General features: G+C 44.7%; 1 protein-coding gene across 1 annotated transcript in view; it reads left to right on the forward strand.

The window, feature by feature from the left end:
• Window positions 1-26492, forward strand: part of LOC119972907 (piezo-type mechanosensitive ion channel component 2-like) — a 1374210-nt gene that overhangs the window by 1079282 nt on the left and 268436 nt on the right. The window contains 1 exon segment of the mRNA XM_038810453.1: window positions 11764-12007. Coding sequence (XP_038666381.1) covers window positions 11764-12007 — 244 coding nt within the window.

Here is a 26492-nt window from a genome sequence, read left to right on the forward strand (position 1 = left end):
AAGACATAGAAGCAGAATTAGGCTATTTGACCCATCAAGTCTGCTCCGCCATTCAATCATGGCTGATATGTTTCTCATCCCCATTGTCCTGCTTTCTCCCAATAACCCCTGATCCCCTTATTTCTGACTTAAAGACACTCAGTGATTTGGCCTCCACATCCTTCTGCGGCAAAGAGTTACACAGATTCACCACCTCTCGGTGAAGCAATTCCTCTTCATCTCAGCTTTAAAGGGTCGTCCCTTCTGAGACTGAGGCTGTCCCAGTCTGAGGCTGTGTCCTCTGCTTTTAGTTTTTCCTGCCAGTAAAAACATCCTCTTCACGTCCACTCTATACAGGCCTCTCAGTATCCTATAAATTTCAATAAGATCCCCGTTCATCCTTCTAAACTCCAACAAGTACAGACCCAGAGTCCTCAACCGTTCCTCATATGACAAGCTCTTCATTCCAGGGATCATTCTTGTGAACCTCCTTTGCACCCTTTCCAAAGCTAGCACATCCTTCCTTAGATATGGGGTCCAAAACTGCTCTCAATACTCCAATTTGGGTCTGACCAGGGACTTATACAACCCAAGAAGTACATGTCTGGTCTTGTATTCTAGTCCTCTCGACATGAATGCTAACATTGCAGTTGCCAACTGAACCTGCACATTAACCTTAAGAGAATCTTGACCTCGGACTCCTAAGTCCATACTTCCCACCACCTTCCAAGATATCATCTACCAGCCTCTGCCAGTCCTCCCTTGCCCCCCTATGCACCTGCACCTTGTAAGAGAAGATCTTGCCCCTTACCGCCGTCTTCACCGCCTCCAAAACGAAAGACGACGAGACCTCCCCATTCTTACTGATCCCCACATAATTGGCAATCATCTTTCCTAGCCTCACACAAACCTGGATACACAAGAAGCCCACATCCAACCTCCATGCAATCTCTTTACAGACCCCTTCTCAAGCAACACATCCACCAAATGTGGAGCATGAACCAAAATGACAATCGGCGAGTATTCTGCTTTCCTCACCCCTGACAGCAATAACCTTCCCATAATAAAGAAGTGAATCCTTGAGTACAAATTAGGCACTGGCGAAAAGAAGAAATACTCTCTACACACTGAATGTAAGAATCACTATGGGTCCGTTCCCCCATCACCTGCGTAAACGCCACCAACACCTTCGGTTACCCCCCCCCCCCCCCCCCCCCCCCCCCCAGGCTTCTTTTAATAAACTCAGAATGATTGATTGATTATAAAACAAAACTTAAGTTTTACAATTTGCAGAATTGGTTAGCACAAAATTGTGATCAAGAAGTCTCTATCTCTTCTCAGAAAATCCCAACAAACATACACACACAGACAAGTAAAGGACACACAATTAGTCTCTGCAAAGGCAGGTGGTCAAAAAAAATAAGAGAAGGATAACGTTTGCAGAGGTTCGCTTAACTCTTTTTACTGGTGAAAAGTTAGAGAAAATTAACACTGTTGATTTGGAGCTCCTTTGGGTGCAGGGAGAACATTGGTCCCAGTACATAGAACATAGAATGATACAGCGCAGTACAGGCACTTCGGCCCTCGATGTTGCACCGACATGGAAAAAAACTAAAGGCCATCTAATCTACACTATGCCCTTATCATCCATATGCTTATCCAATAAAGTTTTAAATGCCCTCAATGTTGGCGAATTCACTACTGTTGCAGGTAGGGCATTCCACGGCCTCACCACTCTTTGCGTAAAAAACCCACCTCTGACCTCTGTCCTATATCTATTACCCCTCAATTTAAGGCTATGTCCCCTCGTGCTAGCCACCTCCATCCGCGGGAGAAGGCTCTTGCTGTCCACCCTATCTAACCCTCTGATCATTTTGTATGCCTCTATTAAGTCACCTCTTAACCTTCTTCTCTCTAACGAAAACAACCTCAAGTCCATCAGCCTTTCCTCATAAGATTTTCCCTCCATACCAGGCAACATCCTGGTAAATCTCCTCTGCACCCGTTCCAAAGCTTCCACGTCCTTCCTATAATGAGGCGACCAGAACTGTACGCGATACTCCAAATGCGGCCGTACTAGAGTTTTGTACAACTGCAACATGACCTCATGGCTCCGGAACTCAATCCCGCTACCAATAAAGGCCAACACACCATAGGCCTTCTTCACAACCCTATCAACCTGGGTGGCAACTTTCAGGGATCTATGTACATGGACACCGAGATCCCTCTGCTCTTCCACACTACCAAGAATTTTACCATTAGCTAAATATTCCGCATTCCTGTTATTCTTTCCAAAGTGAATCACCTCACACTTCTCCACATTAAACTCCATTTGCCACCTCTCAGCCCAGCTCTGCAGCTTATCTATGTCCCTCTGTAACCTGCAACATCCTTCCGCACTGTCTACAACTCCACCGACTTTAGTGTCGTCTGCAAATTTACTCACCTATCCTTCTGCGCCCTCCTCTAGGTCATTTATAAAAATGACAAACAGCAACGGCCCCAGAACAGATCCTTGTGGTACGCCACTCGTAACTGAACTCCATTCTGAACATTTCCCATCAACTACCACTCTCTGTCTTCTTTCAACTAGCCAATTTCTGATCCACATCTCTAAATCACCCTCAATCCCCAGCCTCCGTATTTTCTGCAATAGCCGACCGTGGGGAACCTTATCAAACGCTTTACTGAAATCCATATACACCACATCAACTGCTCTACCCTCGTCCACCTGTTCAGTCACCTTCTCAAAGAACTCGATAAGGTTTGTGAGGCATGACCTACCCTTCACAAAACCATGCTGACTATCCCTAATCATATTATTCCTATCTAGATGATTATAAATCGTATCTTTATAATCCTCTCCAAGACTTTACCCACCACAGACGTTAGGCTCACCGGCCTATAGTTACCGGGGTTATCTCTACTCCCCTTCTTGAACAAAGGGACCACATTTGCTATCCTCCAGTCCTCTGGCACTATTCCTGTAGCCAATGATGACCTAAAAATCAAAGCCAAAGGCTCAGCAATCTCTTCCCTGGCTTCCCAGAGAATCCTAGGATAAATCCCATCAGGCCCCGGAGACTTATCTATTTTCACCTTGTCCAGAATTGCCAACACTTCTTCCCTACGCACCTCAATGCCATCTATTCTAATAGCCTGGGTCTTAGCATTCTCCTCCACAATATTATCTTTTTCCTGAGTGAATACTGACGAAAAGTATTCATTTAGTATCTCGCTTATCTCCTCAGCCTCCACACACAACTTCCCACCACTGTCCTTGACTGGCCCTACTCTTACCCTAGTCATTCTTTTATTCCTGACATACCTATAGAAAGCTTTTGGGTTTTCCTTGATCCTACCTGCGAAAGACTTCTCATGTCCCCTCCTTGCTCGTCTTAGCTCTCTTTAGATCCTTCCTCGCTTCTTTGTAACTATCAAGCGCCCCAACTGAAACTTCATGCCTCATCTTCACATAGGCCTCCTTCTTCCTCTTAACAAGAGATTCCACTTCTTTGGTAAACCACGGTTCCCTCGCTCGACCCCTTCCTCCCTGCCTGACTGGTACGTACTTATCAAGAACATGCAATAGCTGTTCCTTGAACAAGCTCCACATATCCAGTGTGCCCAACCCTTGCAGCCTACTTCTCCAACCTACACATCCTACGTCATGTCTAATGGCATCATAATTGCCCTCCCCCAGCTATAACTCTTGCCCTGCGGGTATACTTATCCCTTTCCATCACTAATGTAAGGTCACCGAATTGTGGTCACTGTTTCCAAAGTGCTCACCTACCTCCAGATCTAACACCTGGCCTGGTTCATTACCCAAAACCAAATCCAATGTGGCCTCGCCTCTTGTTGGTCTGTCAACATACTGTGTCAGGAAACCCTCCTGCACACATTGTACAAAGAACGACCCATCTAATGTACTCAAACTATATCTTTTCCAGTCAATATTTGGAAAGTTAAAGTCTCCCATAACAACTACCCTGTTACTTTCGCTCTTTTCCAGAATCATCTTCGCCATCCTTTCCTCTACATCCCTCAAACTATTAGGTGGCCTATAGAAAATTCCCAACAGGGTGACCTCTCCTTTCCTGTTTCTAACCTCAGCCCATACTACCTCGGAAGAAGAGTCCCCATCTAGCATCCTTTCCGCCACCGTAATACTGTCCTTGACTAGCAGCGCCACACCTCCCCCTCTTTTGCCCCCTTCTCTGAGCTTACTAAAACACCTAAACCCCGGAACCTGCAACAAACATTCCTGTCCCTGCTCTATCCATGTCTCTGAAATGGCCACAACATCGAAGTCCCAGGTACCAACCCATGCTGCCAGTTCCCCTACCTTATTTCGTATACTCCTGGCATTGACACACTTCAAACCACCTAGCTGAACACTGGCTCCCTCCTGCGAAGTCAAATCTGTGCTCCTGACCTCTGTACTCTCAATCTCCCGTACCCCAAAACTACAATCCAGGTTCCCATGCCCCTGCTGAATTAGTTTAAAACCCCCCAAAGAGCACTAACAAATCTCCCCCCCAGGATATTGGTGCCCCTCAGGTTCAGATGTAGACCATCCTGTCTATAGAGGTCCCACCTTCCCCAGAAAGAGCACCAGTTATCCAGAAATCTGAATCCCTCCCGCCTGCACCATCCCTGTAGCCGTGTGTTTAATTGCTCTCTCTCCCTATTCCTCATCGCACTATCGTGTGGCACGGGCAACAACCCAGAGATAACAACTCTGTTTGTTCTCGCTCTGAGCTTCCATCCTAGCTCCCTAAAGGCCTGCCTGACATCCTTGTCCCCTTTCCTACTATGTCGTTCGTGCCAATGTGGACTACGACTTGGGGCTGCTCCCCCTTAAGGACCCGGAAAACACGATCCGAGACATCATGTACCCTTGCACCTGGGAGGCAACATACCAAACGTGAGTCTCTCTCGCTCCCACAAAATCTCCTATCTGTGCCCCTGACTATTGAGTCCCCAATTACTAATGTTCTACTCCTTTACCCCCTTCCCTTCTGAGCAACAGGGACAGACTCCGTGCCAGAGGCCCGTACCCCATGGCTTACCCCTGGTAAGTCGACCCCCCCACAAGTATCCAAAACGGTATACAGTACTTGTTATTCAGGGGAATACATATCTGGAGATCCTCACAAATGCAGCTTCGGCGTGGAGGAGAATATAGAGCAGGGGTGGGCAAACTACGGCCCGCCAAAGGTCTTTATGCGGCCCACCAAGATCAAGTCATAAAAAAAAAAAATTTTAATAAAATTTTTTTTTTTTTTAAAACATTTTTAAATTTTGTTTTAATTTTAAGGTTAATGGGGGGGCTGTTGGGTTACTAGTATAGGGTGGATACGTTGACTTGAGTCGGGTGATCATTGCTCGGCACAACATGTGTTTCATGTGAAGTTTCTACTTTAAAATATTAATTAATAAAAAGTAATTGCTTTTTTTTCTTTAAAAACCTTTTATTTTGGCTATTTTAAATATTAATTATTTTACTTAATATACTATGCGGCCCTTTAAAATTGTGAATTTCTGAATGTGGCCCTTGCACGGAAAAGTTTGCCCACCCCTGATATAGAGCTTGATCAATTCTTCTACTCTCAGTTTTCCAAGTTTCCAAATGCAGACACATTACACTCACGTGAGGATTCTCTGGTTACAGGTTGATAGTCATACACAGGCAAGTGTGTATGTCAGTTACAGATGCCTCCCTCTCAGCTTATCCCCAAAAAGACTGAATTTAAAATCAACAGGTTCAAAACTTAAAGCTTGTCTCGGTCATGTGATTTCCATAAGTCACTAACCATTGCCTTTTTCAGGTTTTTTTCCCCCATCAATTAAAGTGATTGCAGTTGAAAAGAAACAAACAGCTCTTCCCCATTACCAACCATGCTGGTCAGTTCACTTATTTTTTAAACTTCATTGTTGCTCCCAGTCCGAAGGTGAATTTATGGCTTGCCTTTAAAAATACATCCAAGTGTCCAAATAATGCAGTCTAATCATTCTAAGTTATGGGGTGCGATTCAGAAGACTTGAGTTAAAATTCTCTGAATGGTACCTTTCGTGTGGTATTTCTTGACGATGGCCTTGGGGAGATTCTGTGCGCTAAGAGCGCACTTAGAGGGATTTCTTGGAAGGGTTCTTCACAGACCAGGGTGCCATTTTGGAAGGCTGCTGCAATCTTTCACCACCCCCCCTTTTCAGGCCCTCCCCAGGTTTTGATTCCCTCTCACCCCCCTCCCCAAACTTGGGGAGGCCCCTGGAAAACCCCTTGCATCTCCCACCTATCTTGCAATGTCTACCTGAGCCCAATCCCTGACAGTGCCAACCTGTTATCTGGGCACCTTGTCACTGCCAGCCTGTCACCATAGCAAGGTTAGAACATTACAGAGCAGTACAGGCCCTCGATGTTGCGCCGACATGTGAAACCCCTCTAAAGTCCATCTACACTATTCCCTTATCGTCCATATGCCTATCCAATGACCATTTGAATGTGTTTAGTGTTGGCGAGTCCACTACTGTTGCAGGCAGGGAATTCCACGCCCTTACTACTCTCTGATAAAAGAACCTACCTCTGACATCTGTCCTAAATCTATCTCCCCTCAATTTAAAGCTATGTCCCCTTGTGCTGGACATCACCATCCGAGTAAAAAGGCACTCAATGTCCACCCTATCTAATCCTCTGATCATCTTGTATGCCTCAATTATGTCACCTCTTAATCTTCTTCTCTCTAACGAAAACAGCCTCAAGTCTCTCAGCCTTTCCTCGTAAGATCTTCCCTCCATACCAGGCAACATCCTTGTAAATTTCCTCTGTACCCTTTCCAATGCTTCCACACCCTTCCTATAATGCGGCAACCAGAACTGCACGCAATACTCGAAATGCGGCCGCACCAGAGTTCTGTACAACTGCAACATGACCTCAGGGCTCCAAAACTCAATTCCTCTACCAATAAAAGCTAACACACCGTACGCCTTCTTAACAACCCTCTCAACCTGGGTGGCAACTTTCAGGGATCTATGGACATGGACACCGAGATCTCTCTGCTCATCCACACTACCAAGAATCTTACCATTAGCCCAGTACTCTGTCTTCCTGTTATTCCTTCCAAAATGAATCACCTCACACTTTTCTGCATTAAACTCTATTTGCCACCTGTCAGCCCAGCTCTGCAGCTTATCTATGTCCCTCTGTAACTTGTAACATCCTTCTGCAGTGTCCACAACTCCACTGACTTTAGTGTCATCTGCAAATTTACACACCCATCCTTCTACGCCCTCCTCCAGGTCATTTATAAAAATGACAAACAGCAGCGGCTCCAAAACAGATCCTTGTGGCACACCACTAGTAACTAGACACCAGTCTGAACATTTCCCATCAACCACCACCCCTTTGTCTTCTTCCAGCTAGTCAATTTCTGATCCAAACTGTTAAATCACCCTGAATCCCATGCCTCTGTATTTTCTGCAATAGACAACCGTGGGGAACCTTATCAAACGCTTTACTGAAATCCATATACACCACATCAACTGCTTTACCCTCATCCACCTGTTTGGTCACCTTCTCGAAGAACTCAATAAGGTTTCTGAGGAATGACCTACCTTCACAAACCATGTTGGCTATCTCTAATCAAATTATTCCTTTCCAGATGATTATACATCCTATCTCTTATAAACCTTTCCAAGACTTTGCCCACAACAGAAGTAAGGCTCACTGGTCTATAGTTACCGGGGTTATCTCTACTCCCCTTCTTGAACAAGGGACAACATTTGCTATCCTCCAGTCTTCTGGCACTATTCCTGAAGACAAAGATGACTTAAAGTTCAAAGCCAAAGGCTCAGCAATCTCCTCCCTAGCTTCCAGAGAATCCTAGGATAAATCCCATCCGGCCCAGGGGACTTATCTATTTTAACACTTTCCAGAATAGCTAACACCTCCTCCTTATGTACCTCAAGCCCTTCTAATCTAGTAGCCTGTATCTCAGTATTCTCCTCAACAACATTGTCTTTTTCCTGTGTGAATACGGACGAAAAATACTCATTTAGCACCTCTCCTATCTCCTCGGACTCCACGCACAACTTCCCACTACTGTCCGTGACTGCCCTACTCTTACCCCAGTCATCTTTTATTCCTGACATATCTATAGAAAGCTTTAGGGTTACCGTTGATCCTACCTGCCAAAGACTTCTCATGTCCCTCTCTGCTCTTCTTAGCTCTCTCTTTAGAGCCTTCCTAGCTAACTTGTAACCCTCAAGCGCCCTAACTGAACCATCACGTCTCATCATTACATAAGCCTCCTTCTTCCTTTTGACAAGTGTTTCAACTGCTTTAGTAAACCATGGTTCCCTCGTTCGACCACTTCCTCCCTGCCTAACAGGTACATACTTATCAAGGACACGCAGTAGCTGTTCCTTGAACATGCTCCACATTTCCATTGTGCCCATCCCCTGCAGTTTTCCTCTCCAGCCGATGCATCCTAAGTCTTGCATCATATTGCCTTTCCCCCAGATATGACTCTTGCCTTGCGGTATATACCTATCCCTTTCCACACTAAAGTAAACGTAATCGAATTGTGGTAACTATTCACAAAGTGCTCACTTACTTCCAATCTACCTCCAAATCTGACACCTGTCCTGGTTCATTACCCAGTACCAAATCCAAACGGCCTCACCTCTCGTTGGCCTATCTACATACTCTGCGTCAGGAAACCCTCCTGCCACATTGGACCAAAAACGGACCCATCTAAAGTACTTGAACTATAGTGGTTTCCAGTCAATATTTGGAAAGTTAAAGTCCCCCATAACAACGACCCTGTTACTTTCGCTCCTATCTCGAATCATCTTTGTAATCCTTTCCCCTACATCTCTGGAACTTTTCTGAGGCCTATAGAAAACCCCTAACAGGGTGACCTCTCCTTTCCTGTTTTTAAACTCAGCCCATACTACCTCAGTATTTGAGTCCTCATCAATCGTCCTCTCAGCCACCATAATACTGTCCTTGACTAACAATGCCACCAGTCCCCCTCTCTTACCACCTTCCCTGAGCTTACTGAAATATCTAAACCCCGGCACCTGCAACAACAATTCCTCTCCCTGCTCTATCTATGTCTCTGAAATGGCCACAACATCGAAGTGCCAGGTACCAACCCATGCCGCAAGTTCACCCACCCTTATTCCGGATGCTCCTGGCATTGAAGTAGACGCACTTTAAACCACCTTCCTTCCTGCCGGTACACTCCTGCAACTTTGAAACCTTACTCATGAACCTCACTACTCTCAACCTCTTGTGTACTGGAGCTACAATTCAGGTTCCCAATCTCCTGCTGAACTAGTTTAAACCCTCCCGAAGAGCATTAGCAAACTTCACCCCCAGGATATTAGTACCCCTCTGGTCCAGATGTAGACCATCCCGTTTGTAGAGGTCCTACTACCCCAGAATTAGCCCCAATTTTCCAGGAATATGAAACCCTCCCTCCTGCACCATCCCTGCAGCCACGTGTTCAACTGCTCTCTCTCCCTATTCCTCGACTCGCTAGCACGTGGCACAGGTAACAACCCAGAGATAATAACTCTGTTTGTCTTGGATCTAAGTTTCCACCCCTTGCTCGCTAAATTCCTGACTTATATCCCTACACCCTTTTCCTACCTATGTCATTGGTACCTATGGTGGACTACGACTTGGGGCTGCTCCCCCTCCCCCTTAAGGATCCCGAAACACGATCCGAGACATCGCGGACCTGGCACCTGGGAGGCAACACACCAACCGCGAGTCCTCTCTCGTTCCCACAGAATCTCCTATCTATCCCCCTAACTATGGAGACTCCCAATGACTAATGTTCTTCTCCTCTCCCCCCTTCCCTTCTGAGCAACAGGGACAGACTCCGTGCCAGAGACCTGCACCCCATGGCTGACCCCTGGTAAGTCCCCCCCCCCCAACAGTATCCAAAGCGATATACCTGTTACTAAAGGGTATGACCACAGGGGATCCCTGTACTGACTGCTTCCCCCCAGCCCCTCTCACCGTCACCCATCTATCTTTATTCTTTGGCGTAACTACCTCCCTGAAGATTCTATCTATGACCACCTCTGCCTCCCGAATGATCCGAAGTTCATTCAGCTCCAACTCCAGTTCCCTAACGTGATTTTTGAGGAGCTGAAGTTGGGTGCAGTCCCCACAGATGAAATCAGCAGGGACACTGACGGCGTCCCCTCACCTCAAACATTCTGCAGGAGGAACAATTGCCACTGCCTTCCTTGCATCCCCTCTAGATAAAAACAAGAAAAAGAAAGGAAGAGCTTACCTGATATTCCCTCAACCCCTTAGGTTAGAGGAGGTGGAATGGTGGGGGACACAACAAGCGTAGTGTAGTGTAGTGGTTCCTGGAGAGGGGTGGAAGAGCAAACATTGGATGGGATTTTCCATTCCCATTCATATCGGGCAGATTCTTTGATGGAGCGGAAATATCGCAAAGAAATGCAAAACTGCGTTTTACGTCGGCATGAAAGCATGAGGCAATTGTCCCTATTCCTGTCAGTAACGGCTATGTTCTTGATATTAAATGTCTGAAACATCATTAAAAATTATCATATAATTGTGCGGCAGAATCATCACCACCGTTGAAAAAATCTATCCGTAGCAGTGTGATAGCGCACAACTGGTCTCCGAAGATGTGGACTAGTGAACGAACCTCCCAGGGAAGCTCAGGCAAGTGCAGCGGATCAGGGGGGAGAGGGGCATGCCCTCGCACCCTGGCACTACCTTGGAACCCAGCATTATGCTGTACAGCAGTGTCTGCGTGATGCGTGGGTAGTGCCAGGGGGTGCCAGAGTAGTGTCTGGTTGATGCGCAGGTCGTGCCAGGGGTGCCCGGATAGTGCCAGAAGGATGCCAGGGACCGTTACCGGGGTAACTGGGTAAAGTGATTTGCTCGCTGTGCGCTGGGTTGGCCTTTGAAAATGGAGCAACGGATTGTCGATTCTCTGAGTTGATGGCGGCATGGTCAAAGACAGAGGCCGCCCTGCCAGCAATTCACGTGGGACCTGTGACTTGAAATTGTGTTTTCCAAGTTCTGCACGGTATGGCAGAGAAAGCTTCTATTGCCATTTAAGGCTTCAACACCGCTTTTCCCGTCGACATTGGGGAAAGTCCTGGCCATTGACTTCTGCTCAGGCCAAACTAAAGTTGACAGAGCAGCTATCCGTCCTTGCCAGACATATGCTTGTGTCATTTTGGGGCTTGGTCTTAATTACATGCTGTTGCCAATGCTTTTGTTATAAGACTATTACTTGTGTACAGAAATTGAACAAATCTACAGATAAAATCGCAATAAGGTATGCATTTCTCACAATATTTAGAATCATTTCCTGAAATGTAAAATCTTTCAAAATAGGTTGAAATACTTAAGGATTATATTCTCAGCTATTTTGCAGTGCAGCTATTGATCTTATTTGTATGAATTTAATTGCCATTATTATGCCATATATTTGGTTTCAAGGTGCGTCTGAAACTTAAGTTAACCTGAGTTTATTTTAAGAGGTAGAACTGATAGAAGACAAGTTCTTGACTGACTTCAGAAGCAAAGAGGTGATTAATTCCTGGAAAGGTTTTCTAGATAAGGTAGTAAAGGTGAAACTCAAATTATTCACAAAGACATTAGATATTATGATTGGGGAGCTGCAGATTGCTACTAAAAATTAGCTAATGAGCTGAATTGCCTGATCTTTATAACCTCACAATATAATATTTCAATGTTTCTTTTCTTCAACACAGATCCTACCTTGATATGATAAAAGTCATTGGATTCAGTTACCTATTTTGGTTCGTGCTTACAATCATCTTCATCACTGGAACAACACGAATCAGCATCTTCTGCATGGGTTACCTGGTTGCCTGTTTCTATTTCCTGCTTTTTGGCGGAGAGCTTTTACTAAAACCTATAAAAATAATCCTGCAATACTGGGACTGTCTTATTGCCTACAATGTTTTTGTGATCACAATGAAGAATATTCTATCTGTAAGTAGTAAATTATAAAAGCCAGAATATTTGGGCTTTAAGATATTTTAAAGATTTTTTTATTTTGTTTATAAAACATGTACTATTTTATCATTATTGTTCCATTGTTGAAGTATTCACAACCATTGGACTAGATTCTTCAGATTTGGTCCATGGTCAGGAACAGGACCGTGGAACCATAGAAGGGGCCATTCGGCCCATCTTGTCCATGCCAATGCAAAAACACCCAGGTTCCTTTTCTAATCCTATCTTCCTGGACAAGGTCCATAACCCTGCATCTTACAGAACTTAAGGTGCAGATCTGTGTACATTTTAAAAGAGTTTAAGGTCTACTATCACCAACAATTCAGGCAGCGAATTCCACCCACCACCCTGTGCGTCAAAATGTTTTTCTTCATGTCCCCTCTAATCCTTCTGCCACTTAGCTTGAATCTATGCCCCCTGGTTTTTGAACTCTGCCAAGCGAAACAGGTTCCTCCTGTGTCCTACATCTCTACCCCTCACCTCAATCATGTCAGCCTTCTCTGTCCCAAGGAAAACAGCCCCAACCTCTCCAGCCTCTCCTTGTAGCTGCAATTCTCCAACCCTGGCAACATTCTAGTCAAACTTCTCTGCATCTTGCCAGAGGAATTACATGCTTCCTGTATTGTGGTGACCAGAACTGCACACATACTCCAGTTGTGGCCTCACCAATTATGTCTATACTTTGCATTATATACATCTGCCAATGAAGGAGAGCACTCCATATGCCTTCTTTGCAACCTTACCTACCTTTGCTGCTACCTTTAGGGACCTCTCCACTTGCACACCAAAATCTGTCACTTCATTTTCTTCTTTCAGTCTATTCCTGTGTATTTTGTATTCCCTTTCACTGTTTGACCTCCCTAAATGTATTCCCTCACACCTATCAGAGATGAACTCCATCTGGCACTTCCTGACCGCTCCACCAACTCATCGATATCATTATTGAGCTTAAATCCTCTACATTGTCAATTTTAATGTTGTCTGCAAATTTCCCAATCATGCCCCTTCATGTTCAAGTCCAAATCGTTAATATATAAGCAAACAGCGGGGGTCCCAACACCGAGCCCTGCGGAATATTACTTGAAACAGCTTTCCATTTGCAAGGGCAGCCAACGACCACTAACCTTTTTTTCCTGATACTAAGCTAATTTTGGATCCAATTCCACTGTATCCCATGGGCTCTTACTTTTTTGACCAGTCCGCCATGTGGGACCTTGTCAAATGCCTTACTAAAATCCATATAGGTAACATCCATTGCACTACTTTCATCGGTCATCCTTGTCGCTTCCTCAAAGAATTCAATAAAATTTGTAAGGCACGACCTTCCCTTATTAAAACCATGCTGACTATCCCTCACCAGTCCATGTCTTTCTAAGTGACAGTTTATCCGGTCTCTCAAGATTGATTCTAACAATATGCCCACCACCGAAGAGTAACCGGCCTATAATTGTTTGGTATTTCCTTGTACACTTCTTAAAGAACAAAACCACATTTGCATTCCTCCAGTCCTCCGGCACCTCCCCTTTGTCTAGTCAAGATTGAAAAATAATCTTCAGGGCATCTGCTATTTCCGTCCTGACTTCCTTCAACATCCTAGAAAACAATCCATCTGACCCTGGCGGCTTATCCACTTTCAAGGACTCCAACACCTCTAATTCTTCCTCTTTCGTTATTATTATTTTATCCAGTATTTCACACTGCTCCTCTTGGATTACTATATCTGCATCATCCCTTTCCTTTGTGAATAGGGAGAAAAAAAATTGATTAAAATTCTCCCCATATCCTCTGCATCTTCACACAAGTTGCCTTCTTCATCTTTGCTGGTCACACTTTTTCCTTAACTATTCTTTTACTCTTTATATACTGGTAAAGCACAGGCAGCACGGTAGCTTCCCAGCACCAGGGTCCCAGATTCGATTCCCCGCTGGGTCACTGTCTGTGCGGAGTCTCCACATTCTCCCCGTGTCTGCATGGGTTTCCTCCGGGTGCTCCGGTTTCCTCCCACAGTCCAAAGACGTGCAGGTTAGATGGATTGGCCATGATAAATTGCCTTTAGTGACCAAAAAGGTTAAGAGGGGTTCTTGGGTTACAGGGATAGGGTGGAAGTGAGGGCTTAAGTGGGTCGGTGCAGACTCGATGGGCCAAATGGCCTCCTTCTGCACTGTAGTTCTATGTTTCTAAAACATCTTTGCATTTTCCTTAAACTTGCTTACTACTATATTTTCATGCCCTCATCTTTGGTTTCCTGCTTTCTTTTTTTACTTGATCCCTGTACGTTCTACACTCCTCAAGGCTATCTGCTCTGTTGAGTTTTTGTGTCCTATCATAAGCCTTCTTTTTCTGTTTAATCTCACCTTGTATTTTTCAAGACAACCACATTTGGCACTGCCATTCTTATTTTTGAAGGGGGCATGTCTGCTTTGTACCCGAGGGAGTATGTGACGGCATGAGAGACATTCAGAAGGTAGCAATGTAAGAGCCTCAGTTGTGTAATTGTGAAACAGATTTGCTGCTCTTGTAACATGTGTGGATGAGAGGAGGGACACCAAGTGGGGGGAGGTAGAAGGAATGTAGTTGTAGTAGGTGACAATACAGTGAGGGGAATAGATACTGTTCTCTGCATATGAGTGTGGAAGTCTGAAGGCTCTGTTGCCTGCCTGGTGTCAGGGTTAAAAAGATTCCAGGCTGGAGAGGAACTTGTCGTGGAAGAGAAAGGATCCAATTCTTAAACACCAAAACCACATTTTCATTCCTTCAGTTCTCCGGCATCTCCCCTGTGTCTAGTGAAGATTGTAAATTAATCCTCAGGGTATGCTATTTTCTCCTTAAAATCCTTAAACACCCTAGGAAACATTCCATCCAGCTCTGGTGACTTATCCACTTTGAAGGACTCCAACACCTCTAGCATGTCCTCTCTCATTATGATTATTTTATCCAATATTTGACACAGGCAGGAAAGAAAGAATTTGTGCTAAGGGAGTATGAGCAGCTAGGGGTTGAATTAAAAAGCAGAACCACAAAGGCAATGATTATTGATTAGTACCTGATCCACAAGCACATGAGCATAGCATAAATAAGATCAGAGTGTTGAAAGGTTGGTGTGGGAAACCGGATTTTTGATTCATGTGGCATTGGCACCAGTACTGGAGAAAGAAGGAGTTGTACCGCTGGGATGACCTTCATGTGGACTATGCTGGGACTGTTCCAGGTGAGTTGGGTGACTGGAGATTTTTAGAGGGACTATCAAAAGGGTTCACGGGACGGATCTTTTGGAAAATTAAAGAGAAAAGACTCAGCAATAGTGATGGCGGCACCTCAGCCACTCATGCCCTCCTCCGCTCATAGCACCTCCTCATCCGCTAACACCCACATACAACTTCCACTGTGGGCGCTGACCCCCCCCCCCACTCCCCAGCCCCCCAACGCGGGTTCCACCCTGCAAGTCCAACCATGGCAGAGCATGGTCAGAACCACAAATCGTCCGAATACGCCGCGAGTCGACTACTGTCCTCACCGCCAGTCAGCAGCCGTCTTGTCCACCACAAAATAATCCGCGATTACAGACCCTGTGCTCATGGGAGGAGTACAAAAGCATTTCACTCCATTGGCCGCCCAACGTCTATGGGTCTGCCGCCCTATGGCCCTCCATTGTCCTCGTTCAGTTCCTTCGCCAATGGTGACACCTTCCCCAACCACGGCTTGATCGGTCCAAACCCTGATATAATGACCGTGTTAAATTCCCCTCACATGATCAACCAATGCGAGTCAGATGCTAGATCTTCCCGAGCACACCGCCTCATGAACTCCACATCGTTCCAGTTTGGAGAAAAGACATTCACCAAAGACCACTGGCATCCCCTCCAGCTTCCCACTCAACATCACAAACCTACCTCCTGAATCTGCCAAATATTCCCCAATTCAAATGCCACCTGCCTGGTTTATCAGCACCCCAACCCCCCCCCCCCCCCCCCCCCCCCCCCCCCATCTCCCTATCTAATTCTGAAAGAAAGACTTGCCGTGCTCACCCTTTCCATAGCCTAGCGTGGTTCCCAACCTTCAAGTGCATTTCTTGCAGAAAGGCCACGTCCACCTTCAAGCTCCTCAGATGTGCGAATATGCGTGACCGTTTGACTGGCCCGTTCAATCCCCTCTTGTTCCATGTGGCCAACCTGGTTGGCGGGCACCCTCCCCCCCCCCCCCCCACCCCCCCCCCCCCCCACCCCAGCCGATCAACCAGCCCCTGGCTTTTACACAAATTCAAAGGTCCAGCCACTGATTTCCACAATTATTTGAAACAATGTCCCCCAAACTGCAGATATCATTCTGATCTCTCACGATCCAATCCTTTTTCAACTCTCAGTGACTTTGTTGAACATGAATCTGGGGCGGATTCTCACAACGCAGGGCCGGGCCGGAGAATCCCCGCAACCGGGCCACGCTGACCCGACGCCAGCACGCAATTCTCTGCAAATTGGCACCAGCATGTTTGGTGCAGCGCCAGTCGTGGGCTGCTCAACGCGGCCGGCCCACCAATTCGCGGGCCAGGATGGGCCGAGCGGCTGTCGTGGACACAGTGAGTCCCTCCGGCACCGTCAACACCTGCTATTAGCCGGCGGGAACTCAGCGTGGAAGGATCGGGTGGCGGGCTGCTGGGGGGGATGGGAGCGCCGACCCCGGGGGGGGAATACGATGCGGCCTGGCCCGCGATCAGGGCCCACCGATCAGCGGGCCGACCTCTCTGGCTGGTGGCCTCCATTCCTACGTGCCAGCCCCTGTAGTCCTGCGCATGTTGAGTCGGGGACGCCGCGTTGAACGAGGCCACTGCGCATGCGCGTATTGGTGCCGGCGCCACTGCACATGCGCAGATCCTGCGATGCCCAGTTCACGCCGGGTTCGGCAGCTGGAGCAGCACGAACTGCTCCAGCGCCCTGCTGGCCCCTGTAGCCCAGAATTATTCCTGGCAGTGGCCTGTTCATGCCGTCGTTAAACGCGACGCTATTTATGACTGCGTGGACACTCTGCCACGGGATGAGAGAATCCCACCCCTGTTCTCATTCCCAGTTTCCTCTGTTCCATTAACTTCCGATTTCTTGGAAACTTTATTTCTCTAGTTTTGTTAAGTAGTTGGACTTCTTAACCATTACTCCACAGTCTAGATTTCTTCTCGCAAGGCCCAGAGATGTTCCCTCTTTAGCTTTCTAAAACCAACTGATTCTAGCAGACCTGTGAGAGTTTCCCTCTCTCTCACTACCTGTCTCCAATTTCAATCAAATTTGAGAAACTAAGACTAAAAGCTTCTCCAATGTGCAAGACCCCTGTTGCTAAGCAACCACTGCTGGTTTATTTACTCTTAACACCATAGCCCTTTCTGAGATCACTAGAGACACAGTTGGAACTGAACTAACCCCCATACATGCAAACACCTTTCTTCAGCATGAATCTAACTATAGGATTTACCCTTCCATGTGCAGAAACATTCAAATAAACCCACTTAAAATTATACCTTGGGCGGGATTCTCTGATCCTGAGGCTAAGTGTTGATGCAGTCGGAAACGCCGTTGCATTTCTCAACGGTGTCAACACGGCCCCAGGATCAGCAATTCTCGTCCCTACAGCGGGTGTCATGTGAGAGTACCTTTAAGAAATGTTTATAAATGGGTGTGTATATGAATATCTGTAGTGAGAGTACCTGTAAGAAATGGGTGTTTACTACTGCAGTAATGTCAGAAAGTGAGTGGAGCTGTGCTGTCTGTCAGCTTTTCACTTTTGTTTTAGGCTGTTTGCTGCAGGGTGTGTTTGTGGTTTCGTTTTCAATTTTGGAGCTGAAGTCAGAAAGAGCAGGTGTACTGTTGATCTCTCTGCCATGAAAAGACTATCTCTTGATCATTTGCTGAATAGAGAAATATAAATGTTTTCAGTAGTGACTTTAACCTGATGTGCTTCTGTTAAAGGTTATGTTTCTTGTAAGTCTTCGGGATGTAAAAAGGACAGTGCAAGCACTACTTAGTGTCGTATTATTTGGGAGTTGTATTTGAATTAATGGTTGCTAAGATGTTCACTATGTTTTAAAAAGGTTAACTTGAGTTCATAGAATAAACATTGTTTTGCTTTAAAAAATACTTTTCCATTTCTGCTGTACCACACCTGTAGAGTGGGTCGTGATAAAAGTTGTGGGTCAGATGAACTCTCTGAACCCTGGCCCATAACAAATTGGGGGCTCATCCGTGATAAAAGTCTATCTACTTCATTGGCTTTGTGAACTTAAAGACAGTGAGGAGTGAGTATATTGTGGTTAGTTTTCAGGTGTGGTATTTTAGTTTAAGTAGGGAGTGTGTTATGGAAAATGGCTTTTTCAGAGACCCTAAAGTTTTTGGGGGTGGAGACGGTCACACACAGTACATTACGGACAGAGACTAAAAGCAGATGGTTAGATTTGGCAAAAATATTGCAGTTAACATTACCTGACAAAATGCGAAAAGGTGAGGTAATTATGGTGGTGGCTAAGCATTTAAAGTTGCCTGAGATAAAGTCTGACTCATTATAAATGGCAAAGATCCAGTTGCAGATTAAGCAACTTGAACATGAAAAAAAATCAAAGCAGCTTGAATATGCAATGAGAGAAAAAGAAAGAGAAAGGGAGATACAGATCAGGGGACAACAAAAGGAGAGAGAAGAAACAAAGAAAGAGATAGAGAGGAAAAGGAAAGAGACAGAGAGGAAAGGGAAAAAGAGAGTGAGTTTGAACTTCAGAAAATGGCTATGAAACATAACAGTCAGTTAAAATTGGCAGACGTAAAAGGACACGTACAGTTGGAGGATAGTGATGACGATAGTGAGAAAAAGTGTCATAGTCGAAGGCTTTGTGGGGATCTATTTAAATATGTCCAAGCATTGCCAAGGTTTGATGAGAAGGAGGTTGAAGTCTTTTTTATTTCATTTGAGAAGGTAGCCAAACAAAAGAAATGGCTACAGGACATATGGGTATTACTGATTCAAACAAAGCTAATAGGTAGGGTGAGTGAAGTATTTGCATCATGACCGGAGGAGGTGTCTGGGACATATGAGGAGGTGAAAAAATCCATCTTAGGTGCATATGAACTAGTGCCTCAAGCTTATAGACAAAGGTTTAGAAATTTTCGGAAAGAATTTGGTCAAACATACATGGAGTTTGAAAGACTCAAAACAGAGCCTTTTGATAGACGGATAAGGGCTTTGAAAATAGACCAAACTTATGAAGCTCTCAGAGGAATTATACTTTTGGAGGAGTTTAAAAATTCAATTCCTGATGTAGTGAGAACTCATGTGGAAGAGCAGAGGGTTAAAACTGCGGGATTAGCAGCAGAAATGGCAGATGATTATGAATTAGTTCATAAATCAAAGCTTGGTTTCCGACATCAGTTTCAGACTGTGAGTGATAGAAACTGGGGACATGAGAAATACTCAAGTGGTAAAAGTAAAGGTGATCTGACGGGAGATAATAAGGAGAGTGTACCTCAGATTAAAAAAGAAATCCAGGAGGGTGGAAGAGACATGAAAAGTTTCAAATGTTTTCACTGTAATAAATTAGGCCATGTAAAGTCACAGTGTTGGTGGTTGAAGAAAAGCACTGGGAAGGCTGATGTGGTAAAACAGGATAAGACAATGGGGTTTGTTAAAGTGGTGAAGGAAAGCCCAAGTGAAGTGAAGAGGGTGCAAAAGATTATACAGCCTGATCAAGAGGTGATTGATAACAAGGTGCCAGATCTCTTTCAAGAATTTACTTGTGTGGGTAAAATTTACTCATGTGTATCATGAGGAGCAGGTAAAGAAGTCACAATTGTAAGAGATTCGGGAGTGAGTCAATCTTTAATGGTAAGAGATGAGGAGTTACGTAGTTTGGGAAGAATGTTGCCAGAAAAGGTGGTAATATGTGGAATTCAGGGTGAGAGGAGGAGTGTTCCATTATATAAGGTAAGGTTGGAAAGTCCGGTGAAGAGTGATGAAGTGATAGCAGGAGTAATAGAGAAACAATCTTGTCCAGGAATACAGTTTACCTTGGGGAATGATATAGCTGGATCGCAGGTGGGAGTGATGCCTACTGTGGTAGATAAGCCAGTGGAAAATCAGACAACTGAAGTGTTGAAGGACGAATATCCTGGGATTTTTCCGGATTGTGTACTAACTAGGTCGCAAAGTCACAGGTTAAGACAACAGGAGAAATCAAAGAGTGCAGATGAAGTTGAAATACAGTTATCAGAAACGATTTTTGATCAGATGGTTGAAAAAGAACAAGAACAGGTGGAGGATGAGGCGGATACTTTTAGTTCAGGAAAATTGGCGGAGTTACAACAGAAAGATATAGAAATAAACCGGATGTATCAGAAAGCATACACAGAAGAGGAATCTGCATGTATACCAGCGTGTTATTACCATAAAAGTGATGCCTTGATGAGAAAATGGAAACCTTTACATATGCAGGCGGATGAAAAGTGGGCAGAAGTTCATCAAGTAGTATTGATGGTAGGGTATAGAAAGGAGGTGTTGCGAGTTGCACATGAGATACCAATGGCAGGTCATTTGGGAATAAGGAAAATTCAAGCTAAAATCCAGATACATTTGTATTGGGCAGCACGGTAGCATTGTAGATAGCACAATCGCTTAACAGCTCCAGGGTCCCAGGTTCGATTCCGGCTTGGGTCACTGTCTGTGCGGAGTCTGCACATCCTCCCTGTGTGTGCGTGGGTTTCCTCCGGGTGCTCCGGTTTCCTCCCACAGTCCAAAGATGTGCCGGTTAGGTGGATTGGCCATGGTAAATTGCCCTTAGTGTCCAAAATTGCCCTTAGTGTTGGGTGGGGTTACTGGGTTATGGGGATAGGGTGGAGGTGTTAACCTTGGGTAGGGTGCTCTTTCCAGGAGCCGGTGCAGACTCGATGGGCCGAATGGCCTCCTTCTGCACTGTAAATTCTATGTATTTCTATGTATTGGCCTGGACTACATAAAGATGTAGTTAAATTTTGTCAATCATGTCACACATGTCAAGTGATAGGGAAACCTCAAGCAGTGATAAAACCAGCACCCTTAATACTCATTCCAGCATTTGAGGAGCCTTTTACAAGGGTCCTAATTGATTGCGTCGGACCACTTCCTTAAACAAATAATGGGAATCAATATCTTTTGACTATAATGGATGTGTCTACTAGGTTTCCAGAGGCCATTCCAGTGCGTAATATTACAGCTAAGAAGATTGTGGAGGAATTGCTTAAATTCTTTACTCCATATGGACTACCCACAGAAATACAATTGGATCAAGAATCAAATTTTACCTTGAGGTTATTCAAAGAAGTTATGGATAGCTTAGGAATAAAACAATTTAAATCAACTGCGTACCATCCAGAATCGCAGTGAGCATTAGAAAGGTGGCATCAGACATTAAAGACATTGTTGAGGGCTTATTGTAAAGATTATCCAGAGGATTGGGATAAAGAAATTCCATTCGTACTGTTTGCAATTAGGGATTCACCTAATGAGTCAACCAAATTTAGTCCTTTTGAACCAATTTTTGGTCATGAGGTAAGAGGACCACTTAAATTGATTAAGGAAAAACTGGTGAGTGAGAAATCGGAAATTACATTATTGGATAATGTGTCAAATTTTAGGGAACTATTAAATAGAGCAGGTGAATTGGCGAGACAACATTTTAAAGTTGCACAAAATGTGATGAAGCGGGTCGCGGACAAGAAATCCAAAGTTCGCAGTTTTGCCATTCGAGATAAAGTTTTAGTGTTGTTACCAGTGGTAGGTGAACCTTTAAAAGCAAGGTTTTGTGGACCTTATCTGATTGAAAGGAAATTAGGAGAAGTGAATTATGTGGTACAAACGCCAGATCGGAGGAAGACTCACCGAGTGTGTCATGCGAATCTGCTTAAAAGGTACTTTGAAATGGAAGGAGAGAAAAAGGAGGAGGTTTTAATCTTTCTAACTCAAAGTGATGAACCAAATCCAGATGACTGTGAATTTAACATACCTCAAATTAAATTGGAAAACGAGGATGTTCTTAAAAATTGGGATAAATTGTTGAGTTACCTTCCAGAGGAAAAACAAACTGACCTGAAAGAGTTATTGATGTCACATGGGCAAGTTTATGGAGATAAATTGGGAAGTACTAAAATGGCTTTACATGATGTAGATGTGGGAAATGCAGTTCCAATCAAATAACATCCATATAGACTTAACCCTTTAAAATTGGCACAGGTCCACAAAGAGATTGAGATGTGTATATAAATGGCATAATTGAAGTGGGTTGCAGCCAATGGAGCTCACCCATAGTGATGGTACCAAATCCGGACGGTACCCAATGGTTGTGTGTGGATTATAGAAATGTTAATGCAGTTATAAGAACAGACTCTTATCATATCCCATGTTTGGAGGATTGCATTGAGAAAGTGGGACAATCAGCTTTTATTTCCAAACTGGATTTACTTCAAGGTTACTGGCAGGTACCTTTATCTGAAAGGGCGAAGGAGATTACAGCTTTTGTGACTCCAGATGGTACATACCAATTCAAAGTTATGCCATTTGGCATGAAAAACGGCCCAGCCACATTTCACCGGTTAACTAACAAAGTTATTTCAGGATTACCCAATTGTGCGGTATACAATCGACGATCTGGTCATTTTGAGCCAGACATGGAAAGAACATTTGAAACATCTGATGGAGTTATTCGATCGGCTTCAAGAGGCGGGTTTGGTGATAAACCTAGCCAAAAATGAATTTGGAAAAGCCCAAGTCACTTTCCTTGGCCATACAATCGGACAGGGCCCAATGGTCCCACGGGATGTGAAAACAAAAGTTATTGGGGAGTTTCCGATACCCTGGACACAACGGGAAATATGCGATTTTTTTGGTATGAGTGGATATACCAGACATTTGTACCAACTTTCAGCAGTGTGGCCGTTTAACTGATGGACTTGCTCAAGAGCGTGATATATTCCAGTGGACGCGGAGTGTCAACAGGCATTTGATGGCCTAAAGGCTGTGTTAACCACTGCTCCTGTGCTAGCCATCCCCAAATTATACAAACCATTCAAAAGTGGCGGTTGATGCGGTGATGTGGGTGCGGTGCTTCTACTAGACGACGACGAACAGCTAGGAGTGGCCTTTTGGTTTATTTTTCAAAGAAATTGAATCTCACCAGTACAGTAGTCAACGATTGAGAAGGAGACGTTGAGTTTTGTGCTAGCTTTGCAAACATTTTCACATTATGTGACCAGCAATCCGTCTGACACCATTATATAGACTGATCATAATCCGTTGACTTTTTTGGAGCGATTCCGGAATAATAATGCAAGGCTGTTTCGCTGGATTTTATTTTTACAGCCATTTCATTTAGAAATAGTACACGTGGCAGGACGAGAAATATGTGATCGCCGATATTTTGTCACGAATGTGATGAATGGAAGCAATTCCATTTGGAGGAAGAAGAAAAAAAAAGAAATGGACTATATTATTATACCTGTTTGCGTGTGTTGTTTTTTGAAACGAGAAAGCATATTTACTATCTGCATTTCTTAAAGGATAGTGAAAAGGTGAAAAATGAAACCATCTTGAAGTTGATGGTTTAGTTTTTTTTTTCTTGGGGGCAGGTGTCATGTGAGAGTGTTTTTTAAGAATGCTTTAAGAAATAGGTGTTTATCAATGGGTGTGTACATAAATATCTGTAGTGAGAGCACTTTTAAGAAATGGGTGCAGTTATGTCAGAGAGTGGGTGGAGCTGGGCTGTCTGTCAGCTTTTTACTTTTGTTTTAAGCTGTTTGCTGCAGAGTGTGTTTTTGGTTTCATTTTCAGTGTTGGAGCTGAAGTCAGACAGAGCAGGTGTCCTTGGGGGTTGTATTGAATTAATGGTTGCTCAGATGTTCATTGTGTTAAAAAAGTTAACTTAAGTTCATAGAATAAACATTGTTTTGCTTTAAAAATACTTTTCCATTTCTGCTGTACCATACCTGTAGAGTAGGCCATGTGCTCCCCATACCAAAATCTATTAAAAGTTGTGGGTCAGGTGAACTCCATGATACACTTTGGGGTTCTTTAAACCCTGGCCCATAACAGGGGCCAGCATGGCGCTGGAGCGGTTCACGCCGCTCCAGCGGCTGATCCGGCCGTGGAATTGGCGGCAGGCGATGCGCGCATGCGCAGTGTTTCCGGCACGAACCCGTGCATACACAGTTCCACTGACACGATTTCTGCAAATGTGCAGTGTCTCCCTTATCCGCGCCGGCCCCGACCCAACATGGTGCAGGAGTGCAGGCACCGGCGTGGAAGAAAGGAGGCCGGGTCCCGATCGCGGGCCAGGCCACATCGGAGGGCCCCCGGGGTCGGACCCCCCCCCCCCCCCCCCCCCCCCCGCCCCCGCCACAGGCCGTCCCCGGACCCTTCAATGCTGAGGTCCCACCAGCTCAGAACATGTTCGAACGGTGTCGGTGGGACTCGGGTTTTTTTTTAACGGCCGCTCGGCCCATCCGGGCTGGAGAATCACGGGGCGAGGCCCCCGACTGGCGCCGCGCCGACCACAATGGCGCCGATTCTCTGTTCTGCGGAGAATTGCATCAGGGCGGTGTGGCGCGGTACGCGCGGCCCTCCAGCGATTCACTGACCCGGCGCGGGGTCGGAGAATCCCGCCCCTTATTTCTGATGTTTACCAATACAAATATAAATAATTTTAAATGACCTTTATTTTCCTAATGCCTGTCTTCTGCAAAATCCTACCAGTTTTTGTCCTTCTTCTTTGTTGTCTCTTTTTTCTCCAACAATATTGTTCCAGTGTTCCATAATAATCACATGCTCCTTTCCACTCTCCTTTTTACCCATTCTGTCATATATCTGATCAGCCCCCGGTCTTGATTTTCACTTGTAGGCATATGTACTCCTCACTACTTTTTTCTGCTCCTGAGTATATCATTTTTATTTCATCATTAAGTTCCTGGCTTCTGTCCACTATTCATCAAAAAAACAGAAGATGCTTACTTTCTCCTTTTCCATTTATTGCTTTAAGTCCTCTAGCTTTCCCTTCTTTTTAATTGTTCATACATTCTATGTTCCTTTTCTTTTAATATTTCCAAGCTTGTATCTAATGACTGATGACTCGGGAGGCTTTATTCCCTCACTTGCCGAATGCAACATTTCCTGTCCTTTGACACCATTCTACAGTAATGGAGTTCTACACCATTGGTGTTTATTCGTGCTGATGCCACTCAGGGCCATTTGCTTAGCTATTTTCATTGGAGATTCAGCTTTGCCTTCCGCTGTGGATTAGAAATCAAAAACCTGACAATTGTGATAGCATATAGGGTTACAATGATACCAATAGCAGACCTCACAAGTGGCCTGACAATAAAAAGAAAAGAGAAACACATTGTGAAAATCACAGAAAACTGGCAAGAAATACAAAAACTGACATTTATCGCTTTTACAAGTATAATAAAAGGAAAAGAGTAGCTAAATTAGGCATTGGTCGCTTAAAGGTGAGACTGGGAATTAATGATGGGAAAGATGGAAATGGCAGAGACTTTGAACAATCATTTTACATCTGTCTTCATGGTAGAAGGCACTGAAAGCATTCCTAGAATGTAGAAAATTGAGGCAAAAGGGAAAGAGAAACTTAAAATATTCATGATTGCTAAGTATAGGAAAACTAATGGGCCTAAAGGCTGACATGTCCCCTGGCCCTGATGCCCAGCATCTTCATCTTTGAATCTTAAAGGAACTGGCTACAGAGATAATGGTTGTAATTTTCCAAAATTCCTCAGATTCTTGAAAATTCCCAGCAGATTGGAAAACTGCAAATGTGACACCATCATTGAAGAAAGGAGGGAGTCAGAATGCAGGAATCATTGGGAAAACGCTAGAATGCATTATTAAGGATGTAATAGATCGGACATTTAGAAAATCCTGATACAATCAGGCAGAGTCAGCATGGTTTTGCGAAAGGGAAATTGTGTTCAACAAATTTATTAGTGTTGTTTCAGGATGTAAGAAGCAAGGCAGAAAAACGGAAACCAGTAGATTAGGCCTTGATTTTCGTCCCGGATCAGGTTCACTGAGTCGGAAGATTTCCCAGCTCGATGAACCCGACCTTTAAAAGTTTCAGTAAGAAGTCTTACAACACCAGGTTAAAGTGCAACATGTTTGTTTCAAACACTAGCTTTCGGAGCACTGCTCCTTCCTCAGGTGAATGAAGAGGTACCTCTTCATTCTTCATTCACCTGAGGAAGGAGCAGTGCTCCGAAAGCTAGTGTTTGAAACAAACATGTTGCACTTTAACCTGGTGCTGTAAGACTTCTTACTGTGCTCACCCCAGTCCAACGCCGGCATCTCCACATCATTTAAAAGTTTCAATCTACAGATTGGAGTTTTGATTGGGGATAGGGACACAGGCTTAAACAGGAGTTGGGGAGGATAAGCCTGGAGCAAATGTGAAGCTGCCAGA

This window comes from Scyliorhinus canicula, chromosome 10 (genome assembly GCF_902713615.1).
Source record: "Scyliorhinus canicula chromosome 10, sScyCan1.1, whole genome shotgun sequence".
Classification (NCBI taxonomy): Eukaryota; Metazoa; Chordata; class Chondrichthyes; order Carcharhiniformes; family Scyliorhinidae; genus Scyliorhinus; species Scyliorhinus canicula.